The sequence below is a fragment of the Lactuca serriola genome, chromosome 5 (assembly GCF_051521515.1).
Source record: "Lactuca serriola cultivar US96UC23 chromosome 5, Lser_US96UC23_V15, whole genome shotgun sequence".
Lineage (NCBI taxonomy): Eukaryota > Viridiplantae > Streptophyta > Magnoliopsida > Asterales > Asteraceae > Lactuca > Lactuca serriola.
In genome coordinates, this window is record NC_136412.1 from 260,255,303 (window position 1) to 260,274,952 (window position 19,650).

The window sequence follows — 19,650 nt, forward strand, 5'->3', positions numbered from 1 at the left end:
TATGCAGATTGCACCTCGTCAATACACTGCCCCATTACCCTTTTCATTCTAAGTGAGAGTAGCTTTGATATGATTTTATATATGCATCCAATGAGACTGATTGGTCTATAGTCACCAATCAGTAAAGGGTCCTTGACTTTGGGAACAAGGGAGATGAAGGAGGAGTTGCAGGAGGAGTCGAGTTTACCATGGAGCTCAAAGTATTTGATAACAGCAGCTATGTCACCGAGGAGGACATCCCAATACTTCTTGATGAATTTAAAGGAAAATCCATTTGGCCCGGGGGCCTTCTCGTTACCGCAAGCCCATACCGCATTTTTTTATCTCCTGTAATGAGATGGGTTCTTCTAAAGCTTCCGAGTCCACTTGAGAGATTTTTTTGAAATACCGACTAACAAGTTTCGGCCTAGAAGGCCATTTTTCCTTGAACTTCTCCGCAAAGAATGAGAATACCCCCTGTTTTATGGTAGTCAGATCAGTGCACCAAACGCCATTTATCTTTAAACCATCAATCAAGTTTTTCCTGTTGTTTTTGTTAATGTATCCATGAAAAAAGCGGGTATTTTCATCTCCTTCTACAGCCCATTTGATCCTTGCTTTCTGTCTAAGATCCAAACTTCTAATCTTCTCCAACTCGATAATGGACCTATATCCCATATTCCTATCCGCAATTTCTTGTTCAGTCAGTTGCCTCAATTCTCCTTCATTATCCAAATGATGTACCAAATTTTTTAGTCTTAACAGTTCAGCCTCCCTAGGATGATCAGTTACGCGCCATTTTTTTTAATCCCTTCTTAATATGCTTAAGTTTGGCTGCCAGGTACAGATCAGGTGTACGAAACCCCAAAAAATTATTCCAGCTGGAAATGAACGCCTTTTTGAACCCATCCCTAAGCATCCAGGAGTTAAAAAAACCTAAATGGGGATGGACCAAAGTCTTTTCTTGACGTGGACAACAGAATTGGGCAGTGATCGGAAATTTCTCTAGGGAGAGCAGTCACAACCGCATGAGGGGCGAGATTAAGAAAAGAAGGGAAAACTAGGAATCGATCCAGTTTACTTAATTTAAGGTCCGAGTTACGAAAGCAGGTAAAACGATGCCCGCCTATTTTCATATCAATAAGGCCAGCCCCATGGATGAAGTTGTTGAAGTCTCTTGCAGTTTTAGCACAAAATAATGAATTAAATCTTTCCTCTTTCCTTCTCACAGCATTGAAATCCCCCATTACTATCCATATTCCTTCAATTGAATTCTTTTTTCTAGTAATTCCTCCCACAATCTGGCCTTTTCCGAGCTCAGTGGTTTCAAACAGGTTGCGATCCCACACATTTAGAAGACCGCCAGACCTTCCTGTTGAGTTAACTCTGCTCGAGCCGAAATTATCTGAGCCCCAACATCCCCTCACATCGATATTCTCCGCCTCCATTATTTGGGTCTCTTGAATTGCCAAGAATGAAACCCCGTGTTTCGATTTCAACCTCCTAATCCAATCCACCTTGTATGTCTCACCAATTCCTCTAGTATTGACCGAGAGGAGATTCATTGGGGTACGTGGAGCTCACCATTTCCACCCAGGATTTCAGCCAACAGTTTGGTCGCAGCATCAATTTCAAACCCTATCATTGCTCCAACTTCTGCTGTAGCCTCAATTTTAGTAATCCTTGGCGCATTTTTAGAACCAGGTGTTATGGGGGAGAGTGACTGATCCTTGCTCAAACATTGATGGCCAACCACTGAGGTTTGTTCTTCACCTTTATTGACCAAGTTGTGTACCGGAAGACCTGATATCTCGAAAGTTGGCGATTTACTGCGGGAGCGACGTCTTTTCTTTGCAGATCGACCAATGCCATTTTCCTGGATTTGAGGCAATTGGCTACCTGTTGATGAAGTAATCGCCTTAGACGGGAACGGGCCAAAGCAGCCTGATTACGCAAGGTTTGAGTGGAAGGGAATGGGCTTATGGAGGCCCAATACTGAATGGTCCATGAAAGTCCATGAGACCCAATTCCATTGCCCGCTACATGCCCCGGATCATTAATTTTACCATCATGTGTCTCCTTAAAGTCATCTACCATACTCAATTCTTTCATTTTCCCATGCGTCGTTTCCGCTACCCCATCTATAGAGCATGCATGTGACTGTAGAGATTCCGAAGCCACCGGTGACTTTTGGATTGGACTGATCTTCTTTGCCCCATGGTCGTCGGAACCACCTCCGTCTCTGACACCGTCAACTGATTCTTCGATAACTATCTCACCTTCTTTTATATCACCCATCCACGTATCTGATACTCCGTCTTCATCGTTAGCCGATCCCTCATCGACCTCATCGTCTATTTCGTCCTCTGAGGTTACATAGTCTGTCTCAGGTTCAACCGGTTGTACTTCATTATCAAACCTGAAAGGAAACCATGGTTCGTCTTCATACTCCACCAGCCCAACGTCAAAGATTTTCCCTTCGGCTTCCACTCTTATTTCCTCATTAATTTTTTTCTTTGTACCAGTAAGGATTCCTACTTTGACCACCGAGAGATCCAGTCTGTCTTCAATGTGATCGAAGGGGATAATGATTTTCCCAAACTTTCGGACAATTGCAGAGAAGTTTTCTTCACACCATAGCCGAATGGGAAGCCCCACAATCCGTATACTAGCTACTCGCTCGAAATTATAGTCGACACTACCCACAACTTTTAGGTAGTTAAATATGCCTTTCCAGTTGTCTTCAGTATTCAAGAAGTTAGTTGCTAGGGTCTCGGAATCAAACGCGATGAAGGCCTTCATTCCGCCAGCACATTTGACCTTTACCCCAACATCACTGAAGATAGACATCAGCGCTGGCAGGTGACCAAGGTGATCAAGTGTTTTTACCTCACCGATAAGGCAGTTCCCCGTGGTCAGTCTCATCATCCTGTCATCTACCTGTAGACGAATCGGTGGAATGGCTGGAACATGGTTTAGAGGTATTTCGGTTCCTGCTCTACCCCCTGCGACTTCTGCATAGGATCTATTTCCAACAAAACCTCCACCAACATTGATATTAACGGGGGTCGATGGTTGAATTTTTCTGTTATTTGTCTTTGGCAACACCCTTTCATGTTTTGCAATATTGATCTCCAGCTTACTACTCCTGCATATCGTACCATTCAGTTTTGCCTCAATTGTCCTCTTGTCCTCGACTCCACTATATCTGATAAAACCAAAGTTTTTTCCATTCTTTCCTTTCCTGCCCCCAAAGTAGATATATGTTAGCTTACCAAAGGAGTTGAAGATTTTCCTAAACTCATCTTTTGTGGCTCCTATAGGAATGTTTGATACGAAAAAGTTGGTTTCTTCCGGTCCAAATCGGTGGTTCGCCGGAGTTTTCCTTCTTACTTGCATCCAGCCCTCTCCCATCGGTGATAAAGTATCAATTAACTAATCAAAGAAAATTTAATTGGTAGCTACTCCTTCGTCCAAAGTATACTAGGGCTAAAGTTCTAGGGTTACAGAGAAGTTGCGAACATATCTCTCTTTTCTCTCAAATTCATCAAATTCAATCTTATAGACTTTGCAATTTATCATCTTTATTGCTCAATCAAGGGAAATCAAGAGAATCATCTCGTCCCATTATATTCTATATGGAAATAACTTTTAATTTTAATTTAAGATGTTATCAATCATGTCATTACCTCTCTTACCGATATTGGTAATCCTTTCCAAAACTAATTATCAATTAGGGATGTTACTTGGGGTCGGAATCGGACCGAACCGACCCGAACCCAAATAACCGAATAAGGATAATTGCATGAACCGAAAACCAAGCCGATTAACCAATGCGTGTTCAGTTCGGTTCCGGTATTGATTGGTTCGGTTAGATTATTACCCAAATAACCCAAATAGCATGTACAAGATGATTAATGACCTAATATAACCGAAAAAACCCGAATAATAGAATAACAATGTACTTTTATACATCAACATAAAACATTCAAAGACTTACATAACATAATAACACATTGAAAGAATTTACATAGTAGGTTAGCATAATGAGAATTAATTTCTTACTTGAGTTTCTTGAGTTGGAGCCTAATTTTCCATGACTATAGAAAGTAGGAATTAGTGAATCCTTAGAGACAATATGAAAGGTCGATTTTTGAAAGTTTGAAACAAGAGGAAGGATCGACAAAAGTAATTTCGAGTTTGGAAATAGATGAGAAGATTGGTCGATTTTTGAAACGATGAGAGCGAGCATAGGGTTTTTTTTTGTTATGAACGACGAGGACAAAAGTGTGAATCGGATTTTGATTTCTATCGATCAGAGAAAGGGGAGGAGGAATGCTTATTCGGTTCGGGTATTTAGAACCGAATAAGCTCTTATTTGGGTAAACCGAACTAAATAACCCAAAAACCGAATAAGCATAATATAGATACCCGAATCGAATTGCTGATTTTGGCCTAATTCGGTTCGGTTCAGTTCTGGTTTCGGTTTGGTTCGGGTTTTCGGGCCAACTTTTCATCGCTATGATCAATTTCATCTATAAATATGAGTTCATATTGATTGATTACTATGGATTTATCGTATTAGTGGGTTCGTTTACCGTGTTAATTAAATGTGTCAACATTCACTAGTTATTTACTTTTTCTACTTTTAATATTTATTTATTGAAAATGTGATGCTTTTCCATATGAATATTTGTATTTTATAATAAAATTTTAGAGTTATTTTTGAAGCTTGTAGTGGGATTTTCAAAGTATATGTGATTTTCAAAGACTTATATTTAATACTAGGCGAATGCCCGCGCGTTGCGCAGAAGCATCTATATAGCTGAAATCTTTACAAATATATGTTTTTTTAAATATAAAAATAATGTTTTTGTTAAATTTGATATAACAATTCGTATACTTAGTTGATATAATATATTGATTATTTTGAATTATATGATAATATATATACATTTATTAAAACTGCATAATCTCAATCTTTTGAATGACATCTACCTGCGGGTTATTCATGAATAAAATTAAATATAATATATGGTTTAATATTATTTATAGTTGTTGTTATTGTTAATTCATTTTTAAAATTTATTTGTTAACGTTTTAATTTTTATCAGTTTAATTATTTAAAACATCAAATAATTTTTTTTATTTTAAAGATAACAATATAATCATGTATATAGAGTTATTTTTAACTATTGTTATTATAATTTATTTTAAGCTACTTATTTCAAAACTTTTAACGATTATAAAAATATATTTACAAATATTTTAGTGAATTGATATTACAATTTAGTTTCTGCATTTAGAACTAAAATTTATCACTTTCACTATTCACAAAATATTCTTTGGGTTTTTTTAAGTGGAACTGAAATTTATATTGAAGTTGACCCTGTAATGTTATATTTAAATTAACAATTTAAGTATTTTGTCTATACAGTTCAAAAGTTGTAGCTTTAAATTGATAATGGTTTACATACAACAACATATTAAATCTAATAAATTAACTATAATATGTTTAAAGTTAAAGACATAACTTTATAAGTAGAAGTAAAAATATTATTTTAATATTGAAATTTAGTTTATTTTTTATTACACTTTAGGTTTGATACTTATTTATCCTTATTAACCAATTTATAATCATTATTAGAAAGACACTATAATTTATCACTTTTAACTATTTACAAAATATTTTTTGGGTTGTTTAATTTGAACTAAATTTTATATTTAAGTTGATCATATAAGGTTATATTTAAATTAACAATTTAAGTATTTTATACAAATTGATCAAAAGTTGTAGCTTTAAAATGATAATGGTTTACATACAACATATTAAACCTAATAAATTAAGTATAATATGTTAAAAGTTAAAAACAAACTTTATAAGTAGAAGAAAATATATGTTTTTAATATTGTAATTTAGTTTATATATGATTACACTTTAGGTTTGATATTTATTTAACCTTATTAACCAACTTATAATAATTATTAGAAAGAAATTGAAAAGTCATGGGAGTTTCAAATGAATGTGGTGAAAGAAAAAAATGCATGGGAGTTTCAAATGAATGTGGTTCAAGAAAAAATGCAAGCTTTATAAGTATATAATGATAATGATGTGCTCAGTAAAGCACATAGTTATTATTAAGGCGTACAATAAAGACGTGAAAATCCTAGTGGGGTCTAGGAAAATTTGTTGCATGTGCTTATTTGGACACGTCCATATATGCTAAATTGTTTTATGGTTTCCATATGTTGTGACTTGAGAACTGTGAGACAATTCTTGGGACGAGTATGCATAGGTGTGAAAGGTAGTATAGGTTTATACTACCAGAAGCACATGATTTGTACTTGGATAAGAAAGAGTCATAAGGTTACTAAGGCACTGGTAGTTGATTTTGTTTTGTTTGTTTCCATTATTACCTATGTTTTGGTGATAAATAGGAAAGTAGTTTTGGTTGAAGACCCAAGTGGTGATGAAATATTGAGTCCGAATAATATGAATCTACATAAGTGAGTTGATTGGTTTAGAGAACCATGTCATGTGTAATGTGTAGTGACCGACTTTAGTCGGGAGTTTGAAAAAGGAAATGATCGAGGTGATCGACAGAAGGATTGCAACATCCATTGGGTTAAGCATCAGTAGCTAGAAATGCTAACTATTATGATATAGTCGAAGTTCGTTCTCCCATGATCAAAGGATGGAAGATCAGGTTGTTAATATAAGATGGAAGGTGTCTTCCATGTTAATATTTGTCTCATAGATGCGAGAGTGTAATTCGTTATGTATCTATTGTGTCGTGCAATGGAAAGTCTTTAGAGTGAGACCATTTGGTTAAATTTTGTAGCCAAAGTAAAGACCTTGTCTTAGGTTGAGGCTACTGCCCAATTTAGAAAGCAGCAGTAGTCTTTGATAAAAGTCAAGTTTGTGACTCAAGAGCTAGGACTGAAAGTTCATATGAGGATGAAAGAACAAGTGCATGTTTAAGCACCACCATCAACAAATAGGTTCAAACATATTGGTTTTTATTCAAGAAGCCAGGGGAAATGCAGTCATTGTAGCTAGAACATGAGGCGCAAGCAAGTGTCTTTTGTATGGTTCTACCTAAATTCTTCAAGAGATTATCAGAATGATCATTACAAGAAGATTAATTAAAGCGCGACAAGGTTAGTCATCCCAAAAAAGGAACAAATAATATTGAGTTGAACAACCATCGTTGTTGCTAATATTTCCATTATGTTAGTAATATTCTCTTATACCATTTTGCATATGTGTGCATTAGTGGACGACTTTGTGCTTGTCGTGATCTTGATCAAAATGTGGTGGTATTATGCGATAAGATCACTTGTTGTAAACACAAATAATGATGCTATTTTAAGGATGTTAAAGTCATTAATATGACAATCGGGAGTTTCTTCTAGTAAGACAAGAAGCTATGAATCACATAAGTCAGACCAATTAGACTGTGATCGGTTGAGAGTAGCAGCAAATAAGGGTTTGAACCCGAGTAAAGGAGAACCAACCCTTAAGGAAAAGTGTGAAAGAAAACTCGACTTCGGATTCAACGTCAAGATTGAGGAGAGTTGCAACACAAGAAGCTAGGAGAAGAATTATAATCTTCGATTGTTGTTATGTAGATGATAAAATATATATTTTGGTTGGAAAGTGAAAAGACGACATCAAATATCATGAAGGAACTTGAAACCTTTACCTATACCTATAGGTAAATAAGACGATCTTATCTTATATCTCATCATCAAATGTCCCAGGATTGTATAGAATCACGATATGTTATGGGTCAGAATTGACCAAGCGATAAAAGTATACCTTCCTAGGTATCACATATGTAGAGAATTGGTTAATAGAAAATGTTTTTAAAGACTTGTTATTAGGAATAAGTAAAGCTTTTTGATATGAGACCATTCTCTGATCTTCTTAAAAAATGCTTATGATGGTGATAACGTGAAAAATGTTATAGTCTAACAAAGTCAAAACCTGAAAGGGCACGAAACAGTTAATTTTGTGAACTTTTTCAAATTTTAGATAAGGAAAAATGGTTGTGTGAGGAATTCGATGTAACAATGTCGCTTAAATGAGATCTTAAATGAATAAAGTTTATGGTATGGAATTAGGTCGACATATTGTTAAAATGTCATAAAGGAACCTAAAAAATTATTTTGTGTATAACATGATGGGATTGGTTGAAATAGTATTGTGTTAAAAAAGTTTTGCGGCAACTACTTATTAAGGGATCAGAAGATGACATAGGAATCATTATTCAAAGTTGTTTTGTTGTTGTATGATTTCGGGACGTAATCATCATAAGTGTGAGGTAATTGTAACGCCCCCAATTTCGGGCTAAACGTTTAGATTAAACTAATAATTATTATACATTATTATTTAACAATTAAAATCAATGAATATGTTAATTGTACTTCATATGTGTTACGAGCTAATAAATAATTAATGTATACACGTTATGTGGACAAATATTAGGAGTGTATAATATTTGTAGAGAATCTTAATATAAAAATTATTGTTAAACGATAAAATAACATTAAAAAAATAAAAGATTGCTTAGGATAAATAATATTAACTAGAGTTGTAGTAGTTGCGAAATTTCATAGGTATAAAGAACGCCAAAGTCTGACTTTGTATGAGAAAGTTATGATTTATCTAAGTTGTACGTTCAACCTGATATGACAATGTGCGTCATAAAAATTGAACCGTAGATAGGTTGATTTTTAGCCAAAGTAATGTAAAGGAAAGCCGAATTAGTGGTTAATATAAAAATGTACATATAAAGAACGCCTAAATCTGACTTCGTATGAAGAAGTTATGATTTTTCAAAGTTTCGAGTGCGACACAGTACAATAGTATGCAACACATAAGTCAAAATCAAAATTGGTTGATTGTTAGCCAAGACAATGTCAACAATAGTTGAAGATCTCGTAAATATAAATCAGTCAATATAAAGACAGTCGAGAACTGAGCTCATATGCGAAAGACATGAGTGACACTTGGTCGCTGAGTTTCAAACGTGGAGAAATCTATACAGATTGGTAAAATTGAAATAGAATGAGGATTAGTCAATGAAGTCTAAATGAAAGTTGTAGTACTCGTCAATACAAATTTAGGGATATAAAGAACGTCGAAAATGAAGTTTGTATGAAGAAGTTATGAATTTTGCAACGTTATTTACAGTCTAAGCCTTCTTGGATCGTAAAACGAAAAATAAAGTGCAAGTCAGCTGAAACCTCTAAATGAAAGTTATAGTACTCATTGATATATACGTGTTGATATAAAGTCCATTAACAATGGAGTTTGATGCAGAAGTTATGAATTTTAGAAAAATAACAAATCCAGACAATTGAGATCGCGACACGTGGCACCACGGATGAATGACACATGACATGATTGTTGGATTAGGTGTCTAAGCCCATAACTATAATTGATATAAACTTGAATTGATAATAGCACAATCCTTTTGGGTTGCCCTCAAACCTAGCAATTGAATATGATAACTTTTAGAGAGAGATATTGGTTTATTAATTTATTATATGATTACTCAATTGATTGGAAATCAAAATAAATAGTTTGTTAATATATTATGAAAATAATACATTAATTGGAAATAGTATTATTTAATTAATAATTAATCAGAAATTGATTAGAATTAATTTTCGGATTAATTGGATTAGTTAAACATGTAGGGTCTGTTATGTTATTTATTGAAAGTTGAGGAAAGGAGCCCATGGACCTCATTGGACGAGGTGGACGAAAATTACTTGGGCAAGCCCAAGAAATTTCATCCAAGCCCCTTGAAAGAGGGGAATGGGTTGTGCTTTGTAACATCCACCTCTGACACGTATCACAATATTGTCCGCTTTAGGCTCCCGACGTGAAAACTTCCCAAGGGGTCACCCATTCCTGAATTATTCTCCCCTGGGTACACTTAACTGCAAATTTCTTATGAGATTTGCTGCCCTCACGACTTTAAAACGCATTGTGACAGGGAAGGTATCCACACCCCTTATAAGGAAGGCATCAAATGACACATCTGCATCCTCATCCAATACGCACTTTTGCAACTGCGAAACATGGGAAGTGCTATGGATCTGACTAAGCTCCTCAAGAAGATCCAATCTGTAGGTGACCTTGCCAACCTTGGCAATAACCCGGAATGGATCGATATAATGGGGACCCAATTTTTCCCTCTTCTTGAATCAAATCACACCTTTCTAAGGTGAGACCTTCAGTAACACCATGTTACCGACCTGAAACTCCAACTCGGATCGGTGCCGGTCGACATAGCTCTTCTACCGACTCTGAGCAGTCTGCAATCTCTTCTTAATCCGTTGAATCATCTTCGTAGTCTAAAGGACCACCTCGATCCGTCCCATAACCATGTGATCTCACCCCTGATCCTCTCAATCTTCCAATTCTCTTCCTGAACACCCTCATTCTGAGCCCTCCCTAATCAAGCCCACAAGCAGAGAATCCATTGATATCCTCATACATGACGCCCCATCAGAAGGCCAGCCGACTTGTGGCTCAAAGCATCCGCCACCACATTCGCTTTACCCGAATGGTAAAAGATCTCGCAGTCAAAATCCTTGACTACGTCCAACAACCTGCGCCGCCTCATGTTCAGGTTCGACTGGTCCATAATGTACCTCAAGCTCTTGTGATTCATGTAGATAATACAACGGACCCCATAAAGATAATGCCTCCAAATCTTTATGGCAAAAACCACATCCCCCAACTCTAGATCATGTGTGGGATATCTCGTCTCATGCGGCTTTAGCTGTCGCAAAGCATAAGCTATCACTCGTCCTCCCTGCATAAGGACCGCCCCCAACCCAGTATCGGATGCATCATAGAAGACCACAAAATCCTCAATTCCCTCTATGAGGGTCAAAACTGGGGCCTCACATAGTCTCTGTCGAAGGGTCTCAAATGCTAACTGCTGCTCAGGGCCCCACCAGAAATTGTCACACCCCCAAACCAGGACGGCGGAAATGTCCAGGGGCTGGTGACTATCATGTAGTGTATGATAACAATGGAGTATAAATGTTCAAAGCAAACACAACCAACATATATATATATATATATATATATATATATATATATATATATTTGAAAAAGTTACATCGTTTGTACGTATTACATGTTTCAAAATATCAATTACAATATGTTGTAAAAAGATTTGTTTAGACGCCTAAGCGTTCCATCCTCAAAGCCAGTGTTAAAATGATGTCATGCAGTTTTGTTTGTATATAAAACTATTTTGAAGACTGTCTTTGCGTAAACTAAAAGTGTCGTTGTTGTTTTATGTGAGTTTTCATTTTTATCTTATAACCATGCTTGATTGACCCAGACTACCTTGTTCGCAACGTTCTTCAGGTGTCGATTTTGTTATGACAATTTTCACCCCTAGACCTGTCGATCCAATTGTTGCAAGTAGCTAAAGTGCGGGATTGTCAGTCCAAGTATATATCTATACACAACTATCACGCTTTCCCTACAAGAGACTCTGGTTATATTTAACAGGACTTTCGTTTGTACTTTATAAGGTACTGTCACTGTTGTAAAAATCCCGAATAGGTCCCGATTAATCTCTGATTAATTCCTAGCCGCTACTCGACCGATTAGAGGGTGCCTAGCGATTAATCCCTGCATACATAATGAGTGAAACATTATAAAACGATGAAATTTTAACATTTTGAAGAAGTTTTATTTCAACAGAAACTATTTGGGACATGATTAGAGTCATATTAATCATATTAACCTATTTTGTTATCATATTAATGATTACGAACTTTGAGATGATATTAGTCATATTTAATTTTTTAAAATTCAACAAATTAGCAATTAATGGTCCCCGATTAATCCCCCAATAAATCTCCGCCTAGCCGATTAATCTCTTGACCCCAGTCCACTGACTAGATAACGTCGAACGTTTTTTTTTACAACCTTGGGTACTGTGAAGACAAAACTCACTAAATTTGATCAACGAGTTTACATGTTTTTGTGCTAAAAATGTTTGTATAAATGATCATCCCCTAAGACTAGGATAGCTATGAAAAAATGGTGTGATATCTTTAGATACACATTTGATAATATTTTACCCTTTGCTCAACGGGATACAAATGGGGTAAAGTTTCGTAAACTATATTTGTATATTTTTGATGCAGAAGACAAGTTTTTAACACAAAACATATATATGCAAATGCTTATATATATATATATATATATACACACACACACACACACACATACACACACACACACACATATATATATATATATATATATATATATATGTATAAATTTTAAAAGATGATTTGGTATGATTCGTAATTGTTGTTTATATTCTTACGTTTTTTTATTAGAAACTTTGCATGAAATAATCCTTACGTTTGACAGTAAAGACCTTTTTGTACTTATCACTTTTTGTTAAAATAGTAATTAAACGTATTTAAATGATTGTGTTTTAACTTCCTTAATGTATAAACCTTGCCCAAAAATGTTACAAGGTGTTAATAAATCTATAAACCACTTTTGACTGTTTTGCCCTTTATTGTCCCTGTTTTTAGAAAACTTATAGAAAAATCATCGAAAGTCAAACATTGAATCCGTAACCTCTGAGAGTTTAAAAAATGAGTCTACTTTGTTCCTAATTTTTATTATGATTTTTAGTGTTCTCAAACTAGTGTGAAAATGGTCATCTTCATGTCTGAAATCACTTCTGAAATGACAAACAGTTTTATAAAAATCGCCATAAATTGTATAAAAATCGTATGAACATGTGCGAGTAGTCTTTAGAAAGGTATAAACCTGATCTATTAGCATATTGTACAATTTTGAAAGATATTAAGTTTAAGATGGTCAAAACAGTCCGTGAACAGAACTCAACTTTTCTATAGAAAGCTGTATTTTAAATTTAAGTTATGTTTAATGTTCTAACTTGTATTCCCCCCCCCCCCTAAAACTTGAAGAAAACATGAAAATTTAGAGGTATGAACTCACCTTATGTGAACACTTGAAGAATGGAAGGTTGAAGATGAATCCAGGGGCGGGTGACAATCATGTAGTGTATCATAACAGTTGAGTATAAATGTTCAAAGCAAGCACAACCAACATATATATAATTGAAAATTTTACATCATTTGTACATATTACATGTTTCAAAATATCAATTACAATATGTTGTCAAAAGATTTGTTTAGACGCTTAAGCGTCCCATCCTCAAAGCCAACTGTTACCTAATTTACTGATTTCCTGAGAATACAAGTTATTTGAAAAGAGAGTATCAACATTTAAGTTGGTGTTCATAAGCATTTGTATGTATATTTGTAAACCTTTTCTATGAAATGTAGTAATGTTTGTTTTTCGGAAAATCCTATATTTTCCCTAAAATGAGATGTGGCCTTAAATGAACCAAGACCGAAGCGTATAAGTAATTTTCCTACTTAAAATGATGTAATGCAGTTTTATTTGTATATAAAACTATTTTGAAGACTGTCTTTGCGTAAATTAAAAGTTTCGTTGTTGTTTTATGTGAGTTTTCAATTTTATCTTATAACCATGCTTGATTGACCCAAATTGCCTTGTTCGCAACGTTCTTCAGGTGTCGATTTCATTATGACGTTTGTCACCCCTAGACCTGCCGGTCCAGCTGTTGCAAGCAGCTAAAGTGCGGGATTGTCAGTCCCAGTATAGATATATACACAACTATCACGCTCTCCCAGACTGAGACTAACAGGACTTTCGTGTGTACTTTATAAGGTACCGTGAAGACAAAACTCACTAAATTTGATCAACGAGTTTACGTGTTTTTGCGCTAAAAATGTTTGTATAAATGATCTTCCCCTAAGACTAGGATAGCTATGAAAAATGACGTGAAATCTTTAGATATACATTTGATAATATTTTACCCTTTGCTCAACGGGATACAAATGGGGTAAAGTTTCGTAAACTATATTTGTATATTTTTTATGCAGAAGACAAGTTTTTAAACAAAACATATATATGTAAATGGTTATATATATATATATATATATATATATATATATATATATATATATATATATATATATATATATTAAAAGATGATTTGGTATGATTCGTAATTGTTGTTTATATTCTTACGTTTTTTTATTAGAAACTTTGCATGAAATAATCCTTAAGTTTGACAGTAAAGACATTTTTGTACTTATCACTTTTTGTTAAAATAGTAATTAAACGTATTTAAATGATTGTGTTTTAACTTCCTTAATGTATAAACCTTGCCCAAAAATGTTACAAGGTGTTAATAAATCTATAAACCACTTTTGACTGTTTTGCCCTTTACTATCCCTGTTTTTAGAAAACTTATAGAAAAATCATCGAAAGTCAAACATTGAATCCGTAACCTCTGAGAGTTTAGAAAATGAGTCTACTTTGTTCCTAATTTTTATTATGATTTTTAGTGGTCTCAAACTAGTGTGAAAATGGTCATCTTCACAGACTGGTCCGAAATCACTTCTGAAATGACAAACAGTTTTATAAAAATCGTACGAACATGTGCAAGTATTCTTTAGAAAGGTATAAACCTACTCTATTAGTATATTGTACAGTTTTGAAAGATATTAAGTTTAAGATGGTCAAAACAGTCCATGAATAGAACTCAACTTTTCTGTAGAAAGCTGTCTTTTAAATTTAAGTTATGTTTAATGTTCTAATTTGCATTCCCCCGCCCCCCCCCCCTCCTTAAAACTTGAAGAAAACATGAAAATGTAGGGGTATGAACTCACCTTATGTGAAAACTTGAAGAATGGAAGGTTGAAGATGAAGAACTTTTGGGTGTCGGTTTGATGCTCCGAAACAGCCACTGTTTTGGCTATGTTGCTGTCACGAAAACTTCTCAAAAAAAGAGTAAGAAAAAGGTAGTTTACTCACTGTTTCTAATCTCAAATTTTGAGTAGCATAACAACTAACTTCCAGGGGTATTTGGTGGTAAAAATATCAAGCAAAAGGAAGGTGTAGATGGGTGAAATGGTGGCTGAAACACAAAAGGGACAACAACCCTTTAGTTCATGGTTTTGATGGCTTTGGAAGGGAGTTCTTGTGGCTAAAAATGAGATGAAGGTTGAGAGTAATTCCTTGGAGTATTGGTTGTTCAAATGAGGGTAAAATGAAGAGGAAATTTCATGGATATGAAGGAGGAAAGGGTGGAAGAAGATAACGGGACAAAACCTAGACTAGCTTGTGATGGGATGGGAAGTTATGTGATGTGATCTTGCCTAGCCACTTGCTTGGGTGGTTGCTTAGAGATAGGGTTAGTTAACTAACTAACTACTATTTATTTAGTTAGTTAGGAGTTCTAGTTAAGGAGAGGGAAGGTCTTAATCTCGAAAATTGGAAGAGGGATTAAGAAGCATTCTTAGTAAAATGTCTTAATTGATTAAGCACTTATTGGTTAAGTTGGCACTTATCTCCACCAATTCTCTTATCTTAATTGATTTAGAAATTATATTCCTTACATGAAATCACTTTAAATCATGACTCATAACTAGTCATTCACTAGATAATAATACATATGTACAAATACATACATGTATACTTAGTATAAAATAACAATGTAGTTTTTTTTTTGTGTATTTGAAGTTTAATGTTTATGTTTTATTCTTTTTATGCAAAAACGCTTAAATACATTCTAATTATGCCTTATAATAATTCATTCTATATATTTATGTACTTAAATATAAAATTTATTGACCATGGTATAATTTCGTGACATTTAACCGGTTAACCATATCGTTAAACACGTTTGGTCACTTTGGTTCGTACATTTGTCAAATTTAGATCCTCCACAACTATTAAGCACACATTTTACATAGAACCTAACTTACTTATCAACTAGAGACATGTTGATACAAAAAATTATGTTTATTGCGTTCAAATGTTGTTATATGCTAATTTTCACAAATCGGTGATGGTTCGTAGTCATACATCATAACAAAATTTATCAATAGTTACTTGTTTTTTTATTTCACAAGAACTTATTTAAATAAAAGAGGTTAAATTCCTTCAACCATTCTTGATAAAATACTCATATTGCTTAATAATCAAAACATAGCATCGTACGATCGTTCCTATTTTTACCAATTGTTACATAAATCTACCCCCTTCCTCGTCAGACGAGTGAGTGGTTCTACAATCTTGTAGAAATCCTTAATAAATCTCGGGTAGTACCCGGACAACCCCAAGAAACTCCTGATATCCGAGGGAGATTTCAGAACCTCTCACTGCATCACCGCCTCGATGTTGGTCGGATCGACCAATATCCCGTCCTGGTTAATGAGGTGTCGAAGAAACCGAACCTTTCATAACCAAAACTCACACTTCGAGAACTTAGCATAAAGCCGTTCTTGCCTAAAAATCCCCAGAAGTTCGTGAAGATGCTCTTCATGTTGCTCTCTAGTTTTGGAATATACCAAGATATCATCAATAAACACGATAACCAAACGATCGAGCATCAACCTGCATACCCGATCATCAAATCCATAAATACCGCAGGCGCGTTAGTGAGCCCAAATTACATCACCACAAACTCGTAAATGCCCATAACGAGTTTGAAACATGGTCTTCTCCACGTCCTCTTCTCTCACACTAACCTGATGGTACCAGGACCTTAGATCTATCTTGGAGAACCAAGATGCACCCTGCAACTGATCAAAAAATCATCAATATATGGAAGGGGATAAAGGTTCTTCACCGTTAGCTTTTTCAACTCTGGGTAGTCAATACACATCCAGTGTGAAACATCTTTCTTCCTAACGAATAAGATCGACGCTCCCCACGGAGAACTACTCGGTCTGATGAACTGCTTGCCTAGCAGATCCTATAACTGAGATGACAACTCCTGCATCTCAGGTGGTGCCAAACAGTACGACGCCTTGGCAATCGGGGCTACACCTGGCACGAGATCAATCCTAAACTCAACCTGCTTCTCAAGAGGCACACGTGGTAACTCCTCCAGAAATACATCGGCAAACGCTCTGACCACCGGAACCTCAGAAACTGAAACCTGATCCCTAACACGCATATCCACCAAATAAGCCAAATAACCCGCACACCCGTGTTGAATATATTGTCGAGCCTTAGCTGCAGAACAAAACCCGAAACCTGTCCTGGTGCCCTCTACATAGGTAACCAGTCTCCCCCACTTGGGGTTCAAACTACCACGCGTTGGCCGTCACAATCAATCATAACACCAAAACGGCTCAGCAAATCCATTCCCATAATCATGCAGACATTCACCATGGGGATAGATATCGAATCGATGGGAGAAGGAACCCTGAAAATCTCCAGAACGCAACCTTGATATACCAATGATGCAGAAACCCCATGTTCGTTGGTGATAGAGACTCGCAACGGACACTCTAACTCCCCAATGGGCATATCAAACTCCCTACTGAATGATTGAGATACAAAAGACCGACTCGCACCAGAGTCAAACAACACTAGAGCAGGCAAAGAGTTTACTAGGAACGTACCTAACAAAGGTACAAACGTAAGCATAACACAAAACATAATCAACATGATAAAGGATAGAAACATACCAGTGACAACATTTGGAGCTGCTCTGGCCTCCTCAACGATAAGCTGGAAAGCACGCCCTCGAGCCTTCGGGGGCTCCGCCCTGCCCTGATATGTGATCCTCAAAGTAGCTGGCGCTGGAGCCTGCGCCGGCCTGGCAACAAGAAAAGGACATTGGGCCTTCATATGGCCCACCTAATCACAATGGTAACAAAGTCTGATGCCAAAATCTGGAGTTTGTTGGCGGCAATCGTTCACAATGTGGCCCTGCTTGCCACATTTGTGTCAACACGAAGAAGATCGACAAGCCCCATCATGCACCTTGTCGTACTTCCCATAAGTTTGGCCCCTCTGATTCCCCGACCTAGAATGAGCGGTCCTAAACCGCTTTAACGCAGGTTGCGACTGCACCGAGGCCAGTCTCGAATCCCTCATTTGCAAATCAATCTCAATCTCATGCTGCCTGGCGTCCTCCTGCATCTATAACAATGTACTATAACGTTGAGCAAGGTTGTAGAACTCGTTATTCGGTACCTGTTCAGCCGACTACCGAGTAGCGAATACTCGGGGAGTACTTAGATTTGGTAATTCATGTAGAAATATTTTTAGGGACATTATATATATCAAAATCAAAAGTTAAAATCATAAGTTGATAGAAATATATAACAAAATTAGATACATGTGAATACACAAAAACTGAAAAACACATAATGGTCTCACTTTGTGAATAATTACTGAACATTTAAGATATATATGTAGCAATAATCACATGTCAGTGTGTTAAATAATAAATCATTAATTATATTATACATATTAATCACCGAGTTGACCAGATTTTACAAAATTGCTCAGTTCAGTAAGGGGCCGATCAGGGAGTACTCGGGATTTTGCAACTCGTCTTGGTAAGGGGGCGAGTAGCGAGTACTCGAAGGAGTAATCGGCCAACTCGGTGAGTTTTACAACACTGGCGTTGAGTAGAAACAAACTATCTGATCTCTGTCTTGAGCATGCTCAAGTAACTCGTCATCTGAGCCTGCTTAGATGTAGCAAACTCAGGGCAGAACATAGCCCTCTCCTTGAACATCTTGGTGATCTTCGTCATCGTCTCAGAAACCTGCCTCAAGTCTAGATACTCCTAGGCCGACCTCTCTCTCTCTCTCTCTCTCTCTCTCTCTCTACCGGCGGCACATATCGGGAGAGGAACATCTCATAAAACTGCTCCCAAGTCACAACAGCTCTCTACTCAGTAGAATAGGAACTGGTAGTGAGTCTCCACCAATCCTTTTCTCCAGTCCTCAGAAGGTTCAGAGCACACCTGACCTTCTGGTCAATAGGGCACAAACAAGTGAAGAAACATCCCTCCACATCAGATAGCCACCTCATGGTGATGATCGGTTCTTGCACCCCATCAAAAGTCAGGGGCTTCGTATTGTCGAAGTCCCGATAATGAAAAGCCTGACCCGATCCAACCTCTACAGCTGCAACGATTGTAGTGGCAGTTGCAACAACAATCTCAAACAACGCAACATAGAGATCATAAAAGTACTCAACCTTAGCGGTCTTGATAGGCCCAGATATCTTTGGCAACTGAGCTCGGAACTGAGCAACAACCTCCTCCTACAGGATCTCCCTGATCCTGTCATCCAACGCAGTCGACTCACCCTGACGGCCTGCTCCTGATCCCAATCCAAATCCTGCCTCAACTCGACGCATAGTCACCATACTGGAAAATAAACCAAGAGGATATTAGATAACACACATATCATAACGTGGAACCAACTCCCAACAAATTCGTAGGGATTGTGACTTCTCTGTTACGTGTATGGGTCCTGTGCTTTCAGTAGTGGACCCATACTACCTTCCATACCTACCCGTAGTTGTCTTAGAGAGTCATCACAACACCCTAACAATACTTTCCTACATACTCATATGCTCGATCCTCACACCCTAGAGGAATGCTATATATATATATATATATATATATATATATATATATATCAAAACTGGCCGGCTGACCCCACACAACTCATCCATGAAACTTCCACCAACCTTGTGTTGGGTTTTGAGCATTCTAACACTCCTAAGTGTAC

The 19,650-nt window shown here is 36.4% G+C and overlaps 1 protein-coding gene across 1 annotated transcript; it reads right to left on the bottom strand.

Annotated features, from left to right (window-relative positions):
• Positions 1-294: 294 nt before the first annotated feature.
• Positions 295-1,544, bottom strand: LOC145050424 (uncharacterized). The gene is made up of 2 exons (XM_078998681.1): positions 1,082-1,544; positions 295-701 (listed from the first exon to the last, which is right to left on the bottom strand). The coding sequence occupies exons 1-2, from the start codon at positions 1,542-1,544 to the stop codon at positions 295-297; spliced, it is 870 nt and encodes a 289-aa protein (XP_078854807.1).
• Positions 1,545-19,650: the final 18,106 nt, after the last annotated feature.

Bases quoted from the DNA above. Each gene is read 5' to 3' on its own strand.
- LOC145050424 (XM_078998681.1), bottom strand. From the start codon at position 1,544: ATGAATCTCCTCTCGGTCAATACTAGAGGAATTGGTGAGACATACAAG. The intron at 702-1,081 runs GTAACTCGGACC...TGGATAATGAAG, and splicing joins GCATCGTTTTACCTGCTTTC to GAGAATTGAGGCAACTGACT.